An 8,212-nucleotide genomic window follows, 5' to 3' on the forward strand; every position below is an offset into this window, starting at 1 on the left:
TGAAATTGCTTTTAAACCTTTCTACATGCAAGGATATTGAAAATTTTATTAAGTCCATTTTTTCCCCTTAAATCATATGGTAATTACAATAAAAATTAATTTAAGAAGAAAAGAAAGGAAGAACTAAGAAGGTTGCTTGTGTTGACTTGACCATTGACTATGATGTTACAAACACAAAAGATCTAACGGTGGAGATGTAAGGGGGAAACTTGAGAACACCCTAAGCTGATTCAGGGAGTCCGAGGCTTAAACCGAAGCAGAGGTGCGGAGTCCGAAGCTAAACCGGCATTTTCCAACGAGTTTGTTGAAAAATATAATTTTAATTAACATATATTTAATTTCTTATTTACTGTTTATCGCTTTATCTTCGGCTCTGATGTCCGAAGAGACCAATTTCTCACTCTTTCTTCAGCACTTAAGAAATCAGCAATTTTCAGTGAGAGAAAGCTTGGAAATACAAAGAAAGAGAGATTTTACAGAGAGAAGGAGAGAGATTAAAGGACATTGGGAACTGCTATGGATTTTGAAGCTTGAAGAACTGTAATTTCAGCTCAAAGGAGGGAGAGAGAGAGAGAGAAGAAGAAGAAGAAGAAGAAGAAGAAGAAGAAGAAGAAGAAAGACAGAGAGACAAGAAAGTTCAGGGCCTTCAATTGGGTCATTAGAATACTCTTCAAAGAACAAAATTCTCCAGCGCCTAAGCTTTTGAGTATTCATAATTCTATTGCTCAGATCACACCTCCCAGCTCGCCACTGTGGTTCTTACCCCGTTTGGCCTTGTGGGTTTTCGTTTATTATTGTTTTTTTTACCGAATCTTGCTTCCTGTTGTGTTAACAATTAAGCTAATTATGAAGAATATGCGGTTCCTCTTTGAAATTAGTGAACGAATGGTTCTACGTTGTTGGTGGTTTTTTATTTTGTTGACTTATTGGGGGTTTGTGATGTTCGTCAGTAGAGATATCCAACAATTTTAGGGTTCTGAGTTAAATTTTAGGGTCTTGGGTTTGAAGCAATTAGGATTTGTTTGCATAATTTGTAGTCCACGGAAATTCTTTGCAATTCATGATTTGTTTTCTCTTCAAGTGCTCTTCATGTTAGCTTAGATTTTTTGTTTTTGTATCTATGAAGTTTCGCTAACCATGTGGTTTTTTGTATGCAATTTTCACTGTGTGGTTGCTTGCCCCTTCTTATTTGGGGTTTTCTGTGACTCTGTGACTTTTCATCTTTAAGTTCTCTCTTACTTAAGACTCAAATGGGTTCAGGGCGCTCTGCTCAAATGGAAAATGACTTTCATTCATGTCCCGGTCAAGTTTCTTACTAGTGTGTTTATTTGATTACATCCTTATAATGATTTTTCCTCTACTTGCTGGGTATTAGGACTGCAATGCATGGTGGCTGTAGCTTTAAGCATTAGTGGTCATGGAAGTAGAGGACAATAACAGGACTCCAGATTATGTAAATTAGATAAGCGCTGGCTTCAACTGCATGTATTGAATGGCGATCTGTTTTTGTTTATTTGAGATCATTATGTTAGAAAACCGCACGTGATCATCCAAGTTTCAATGCGAAAAAACTGTAACATTACTCTGCAAGGTATACCAATGTTCTTTACCTTGCTGTTGATCGCTCTAATGGTATAAACCTTTGTGTCATTCTTGTCTTTACTACTTCCCCAACCAGTATTGATGCTGGGCTAGTTTAGCATATTTGAAACAACCATATGTGGTTGTGTTGACCACCAAAAGTTTTGATTTACAGATTCTGCGGGAGGATACCTGAGAAACAATTCGACTGTGTCATTGGGTAGAAACTTCGCACCACTGGCTTCAAGACCTGGTTTCTGCAGTGACACCTTGGATGGCCAACCACTGACTACGAATGGCTATATGTTTGGAGGGCAAAATTTCCAAACAGAGCACTCTCAGCAAGCATTCCTGGGTGAAAATACTGGCTATGATCCACATTTCTTGATGCTGAGAGGCTTATCTGTCCTAAAATCACATCAAGAATATGCACCAGTAGACAGTCCAACCCTGACAACTAATTCTGAGAGGTCTGAAATTACCGAAGCATCAACTGACTTCAACTTTCTTGGAGGATCGCAGCAGCTTGTGAGGGGTCAGCAACAATTAGATACTTCTCAACTTCAATCGATGCAGCAGTCTACATACAATGACATGCAGTTACTGCAGCAACAAATGATGTTCAAGCAGGTGCAGGATATTCATAGGCAGCAGCAACTTCAGCAATTTGATGATGCAAGGCAGCAGGGTTCTCAAAATCAGATCTCTGCTTTCACTAGACAGTCTATAGGGGGTCAATATCCATCCTATATAAATGGAACATCTATCTCTGATTCATCAGAAATGTTCATGAACAGGGTACATCTAGGTGCATCTTCTGCATCGCAAGGAGTATATAACCAACTAATGTTTTCTCAAGAGAAAGGCCAATCTTTTCATTCACCAGTGTTGGTTCCACAGCAGCTTGATGAATCTAATTATAGAACTCCTATCTCCAGTGGACGGGGTAGCATGGGTCAATATTCTCAGCTCCAGAGAATTGATCGTGATTCTTGCACTTTGTTGACAAAGGCTGGTGGTCATTACCTGAAGCCTACTATGCAGCCTGTCTTCAGTAGCTCCTCTGTTGGTAATATAAATACTGTTTCTGCAGGCCATTTTTCTTTGCCCCAAATGGGCAGATCCAAACAAGGCTTTCAAGTGAAAAATATATTTGACCAAATTCCAAATCAAGGTTTGGATGCCGGAATGAGATCAGATATCATCCAGCAAAAGAATTCTATGCAAGCAAATGGATCGTTTACTGAATTTCAAGGGGGGCAAGGTGGAGCTGGTTGGCTTGGTTCAACACAGCAAAAAGTCACCCAACTGGATGCATCTCAGTATTTTGTTCCCTTGGATCCGATGGAACAAAAAATTCTATATAATACGGATCACAATATGTGGGACACTTCTTTGGGCAAATGTACAAATGTCAGTAATGGGAGTTTTGAAAATAACCTAGTACAATCAGATCATTCAGATGCATTTCCTTCTATTCAGAGTGGGAGCTGGAGTGCTCTCATGCAGTCAGCTGTAGCAGAGGCTTCTAGTAGTGATACTGGGATACAGGAGGAATGGAGTGGATTGACATTTCAGAATACCGAACTGTCAACTGAAAATCAGCATTCAAACATAGTGGATAGTAAAAAGGAGCAATCGGCTTGGTACGAGAACAGCTTGCACAGTGCATCTTCTTTAAGTTCAAGGCCATATGCAAACTTCAACGATTCTGGTATGAGTTCTAGCTTTCCTGGGTTTCAGCAGTCAGCCATCCAACCATCTCTTGAGCAAACAGAACATTTTTGTCCGGAAGACTCTCATGAACTAAATCAAAATCCTTCTGAAAAAACTGGTGAATGGCTAGACAATAAGAGTGCACAAAAACAAATTGGTGACCAATCTCAACATGTTCAACCACACGAGCACTTAAGCAAGAGCTTGGCAAGTCAATTGTATGAGCAGCCTGAATATGACAGACCACCTCAGCAGATAGCAACTTCTCATGACAATGTTAATCAATCACATGGAAAACCACAAGGTAGGGCTAATCATTTACTAGTGTTTGATCGAAATATAGTTGCATTGATTAATTATTGTCCATGCCATTGTCTTGCAGGACGAGCCAATGAAGTCACACACAATCGAAGGGATTATAGTGATTTTAGGCATCTTGAAAATATGAAGCATGTGAACATATCCATGAACAGCGAGGAAAATGACATCATGAGAAAGAAGAATAGTCAGATAAGCGATGATCCTACTATTCTACAAAATGCTTTTGATAAAGCAGGTGACTCTTTTATTGAAAAGCTTCAGCAGAAAAGTAACTCCCGCGACCAGTATATGTTGAAACAATTAAGCTCTCAAGGGCAGGGACATTTTCAACAGTCATATCTTTATGATGCTTCTTCCAATGCTGTGAACTCGGAGAAGGTGATTTGTTATCCCAATCAGTATTTCAGTTATGGTATTGAACCTTCGAAATGTTGTATGTAAATATTTATTCTTACAGGGGCAGTTAACTGGTTTCCAGAGAAATTTAAAACCTTCAGATTGTACTCCTAGGGGCAATCTGGATGCATCTACCAACTTCTTCAAATCAACAGGCTCAAATGGCCGAACTCCTTACAACCAAACAAGGTAGTTATGTTAATAAAAGACACTATTAAATCCACCTGGGAGGTTGCATCATTGAGCCAAACCTTTTTATTTCATTTATATGTTGTTGGTCTCCTCATTATTGCTGTTGATCAAGTTTCATCATACTTTCATTTTATTTTAAATATGTTCTCATAACTTTCGATCCATGAACTTTTGTAGTGAAAATGTGAATGGGCATCTTCAAAATGTTGATCAGTCTAAGGAAAATAGTGCCATCCCCCATTATAGCTCTATTGGTTCTAGTCCCTTATCTATGATGGCGGAGGCAGTGTTTCCAAATCCCTCTGTTTCTCAATATCACAATCAGTCCCCATCCCAAGGTTTTCCTATGAGATTGCTTCATCCGTCTCAACAGCTGCCATATTCAAATAAGATCTCTTCATCTCAAGGTCTGCTTCAGTTATCAAGCAATCTGGATACAAGACCGGTAAATTCTGGCTTTGTAGAGAAAAATCAGACTCTGTTAGCTTCCTCGTCTCCTATTCAGGCGATGCCTTCATCACAAAATGTGCATTGGGATGAAAAATCTCATTGTTTGGGAGAGGCAGAAGCTGCTACATCATTATACTTGCTACCTCATTTTGTATCAGATGAAAATCAAGGGCAATTTGCTTCTGGTGCACCTGCAGTACGTTTGTCTCCACAGGCTTCATTACCAAGTGCTGCTTCTAGATATCCACAATATGGCATGTCTTCCTCTCAAGATACAACTGGACACATCAACATCAATATAAGTGGAAAACAGTATCCGATTTTTGAGGCCCTGCCTATCTCTCAGCCTTTGTCCATGTCAAGAATAGGCCAACAGGGTGGATTGTTGGCAAGGCAGCAAAATCTTTGGTTACATAACACAAGCCAGCAACATAATGCATCTACAGAAGCTAATAAGATTGGTTCATTAAACAATAGTCTTGAGGCAACTTCATTGGCTCCACTGGGATTTAATGATCAAACTTCCCAAAAATGTGGACTCCAAGTACTGGAATCTGACATGATTCCTACGAATTCACAGGATTATGAAAATAAGGATGAGATACCAGACCAGAGGACTAAATCTGATGTGTATAATACTTTATTGGCAGATGGGGTGGCAAGGAAGATTGCTAATACAAATGCTTTTCCCTCTGGCTTATTATTGGCCAATCCTCATCAGCAAGATCTTAATAGCGTACAAATTGAGGACAAAAATTTGACAACCCGTGAAGGAGATTTTCCATTTGATAACTTTTCTAAATTACCTCATGTTGTTGGCCAACAATACTCGCTAGAAAAAGTTAAACTAATGAAGAATGTAGAGATTGAGCCAAAGGGAGTTCAAGATGCTCAGCAGGTAACTACTATGTCAAAAGAGGATTCAACAAGAGAAGATGCAAAACATGGAGAAGGTTTTGCATCGGAGATCAACTCGTTGCCTTCTGAAAATAGAAAAATGCTAAACCTGTTGGCAAGAGGAAGAGAAGATTATAACGTGAAATCTTTGTCTGAGAATCTACCAAATGCATATTCAACAGGTTTTACTTCAGATGGCCAAAGAGAGACTGTGAATGAATTTAATAGAAAAAATATGGAAGGTAATAATGAAGAAAATTCTCAGATCAATCCACTTTCTATGTCTTCCTTGTTCAAGTTCAGAAACGGGCAGCTACTCACAAACCATCCTGGTGGGCACTTCTCTCTCTTGAAGCCTTCGGATAATTTATGCAAACAGCCATCTCTGGATGGAACAGATTCCGCAGATGTTAATCCGAGTGGTAGAGTTTGGTCAACTGCTGCTATAACCACGGTGGCAACTGACCTGACAGGCCCTTATGGATTGCCTTCTACCGTCACTGTTGGAACTGGGGCCATTATGAGACCTAAAAAGCGTAAATTTGACTCATCTGAGCTTCAACCATGGCATCTAGAAGTCAAAGGTTCTCAGACGATTGTGAATATCAGGTATTTGGCGATCATGGTAAAGAGGGGATATTTCTTTTGATCTTAATTTTAGTTGAAATGATATCCTCTTTTTACAATCAGAATTGGTTTTATTTAAAAGGCCATGTGTTTGTGTTGCTGTTGTTAATGTCTAAAATATGTTTGCAGAGTGGCAGAACAAGACTGGGCACAAACCACAAACCGGCTGACAGAAAAAGTATTCCCATTAAAACTAAAAGATCAAGAACTTTGTTTAAAATTTTTAAATATGAAATTGCTGACCTATTTTTTCTGCATTAAATTTCAGATGGTAAATGAAGTTGAGATGGTTGAAGATGGATATGTGATACTTCGATCAAAGAGAAGGCTGGTCATGACAACACAACTGTTGCAGCAGTTAGTTTGTCCTGCACCATCATCCATCCTCTCAGCAGATGCCTCTTCCTTCTATGATAGCGTGATATACTTTATCTTAAGAGCGTCATTGGGGGATACATGCAGCCTGATATGTGGACAAATAAATGATTTTCATGTCTCGACACACGATAACAGAAATGTGTATGTGTCCTTTCCATACTTGTAGCTAGCAACTATTTTGATTTTCCCCATTGTGACAGTAGGAGTAGAACATCGTGTCATTTCTTAGTGCCTGCATCAGAAACATTTTCTAATCTTATTTTTATTTAGAAACAGAGTATAATCTTATTCTTATTCACTTTATTGCTTTGGATAAATTAGCTGGTTTGTGTAAATTACACGAAAGCTTTCATTAGTTTTTGTGCTGTATTTGTGACATCTTTCTGTGGATAATTTTCAGAATGTCAGAGGATACTGTAAAATGTACTGATGATAAGTACATAGAGAAGACTGTGGAAAGATTCTATGCCAGAGCTGGGAAACTGGAAAGTGACTTGCAAAGGTACGGAAAATACGATTTTCTTTTGTTTTTATTTGTGTTGTTTACTTCTACATCTAGACTCATTGTAATAATCATGGTCTCCAGTTATTAACNCACACACACAAAGCAGACAAGGATTCCAATATGATTTTAGATCTTAGAGTAGAAAAATTAGAAATATGCAGTTTGCCTGAGTTATGCCACTTGGTGTGCAGATTGGACAGGACAGCCTCCATTGTGGACTTGATGGTTGAATGTCAAGACTTGGAACGATTTTCTGTCATTAATCGTTTTGCAAAGTTTCACATACGTCAAGCAGAACTCTCTGGAAATGCATCTTCAAATGGATTAGTTACAATGGCACCAAGATCGTGTCCCCAGAGATATGTCACTGTACACCCCATTCCTAATCATCTTCCGGAGGGTGTACAATGCCTTTCACTGTAGTAATTAGTTAATTGGTCCCTCACAGCTAATTCACTAGTCATCTACATACAAACCATATCCTGCCCGTGCTTTTTGTCTATGATCTCTGGCATTGACATGATGTGGCACTGTAGAAGAAAGAGGATACAACAATAGATTCATATCTTGGAAGCTTTGATAATTGGAGGCCTTCCGTTCTTTTGTCGAATCAAGGCCAAACCGTTGTTTATTTTGATGAAGTACATAGTGGTATCATGTATCGTGTAAATTTTCATGAATTTCCCAGGTGAAACAAGTTATTCTGAAGCGAACTATTCAGAGAGGAATGATGTTGGTAATGGATATCGCATCTCGTTTTGATACATAAATTGAGAAACTAGCATACCAATTTATTGGTAAGCCTATTAGTAATGTTTTTGCAGTTCTTTTCTTCCACTGTGCCACTTTTTTTAGGTTCTTTATTTCCAATCAGCAAGGAAGTTGGCATCTAGAAGACCAAGCAAATAAAATAGTCAAAAAGGTAAAAAGTTATGGTTTTAAAAGCTTCCTTAAATTTCCCCCACAAACTCACTAGTCTAAAAACTCACTGTCTTTGTATTTTTCTTTTTAATTTCTTTCTTTTTCATTGGTCACGTGTAAGATTGTGTCCACCTTCACCAGCACTTGTTCATTTATTGGTAAACACAGATATTGACTGTTTCCCAAGTGCCAAAAGGGGACACATTTAATGAGGGAATAAAGGACAAG

The 8,212-nt window shown here is 38.6% G+C and overlaps 1 protein-coding gene across 2 annotated transcripts; it reads left to right on the forward strand.

The window, feature by feature from the left end:
* The first annotated feature begins 355 nt into the window (after positions 1–355).
* On the forward strand, positions 356–7,895 carry LOC120080554. Of its 2 annotated transcripts, XM_039035251.1 has the most exons (10): positions 356–776; positions 1,376–1,591; positions 1,757–3,601; positions 3,680–3,996; positions 4,076–4,203; positions 4,384–6,162; positions 6,310–6,358; positions 6,449–6,699; positions 6,959–7,060; positions 7,255–7,895. In XM_039035251.1, the coding sequence occupies exons 2-10, from the start codon at positions 1,561–1,563 to the stop codon at positions 7,484–7,486; spliced, it is 4,734 nt and encodes a 1,577-aa protein (XP_038891179.1). In that variant the 5' UTR covers positions 356–776; positions 1,376–1,560; the 3' UTR covers positions 7,487–7,895. The 2 variants fall into 2 exon arrangements, with proteins under 2 accessions (XP_038891179.1, XP_038891180.1); XM_039035252.1 differs by lacking the exon at positions 1,376–1,591.
* Positions 7,896–8,212: the final 317 nt, after the last annotated feature.

Source organism: Benincasa hispida, chromosome 6 (assembly GCF_009727055.1).
Source record: "Benincasa hispida cultivar B227 chromosome 6, ASM972705v1, whole genome shotgun sequence".
In the NCBI taxonomy this organism is placed as follows: domain Eukaryota; kingdom Viridiplantae; phylum Streptophyta; class Magnoliopsida; order Cucurbitales; family Cucurbitaceae; genus Benincasa; species Benincasa hispida.

Bases quoted from the DNA above. Each gene is read 5' to 3' on its own strand.
- LOC120080554 (XM_039035251.1), top strand. From the start codon at position 1,561: ATGCGAAAAAACTGTAACATTACTCTGCAAG. The intron at 1,592-1,756 runs GTATACCAATGT...TTTGATTTACAG, and splicing joins CTGTAACATTACTCTGCAAG to ATTCTGCGGGAGGATACCTG. The intron at 6,359-6,448 runs GTATTCCCATTA...ATTAAATTTCAG, and splicing joins CAAACCGGCTGACAGAAAAA to ATGGTAAATGAAGTTGAGAT.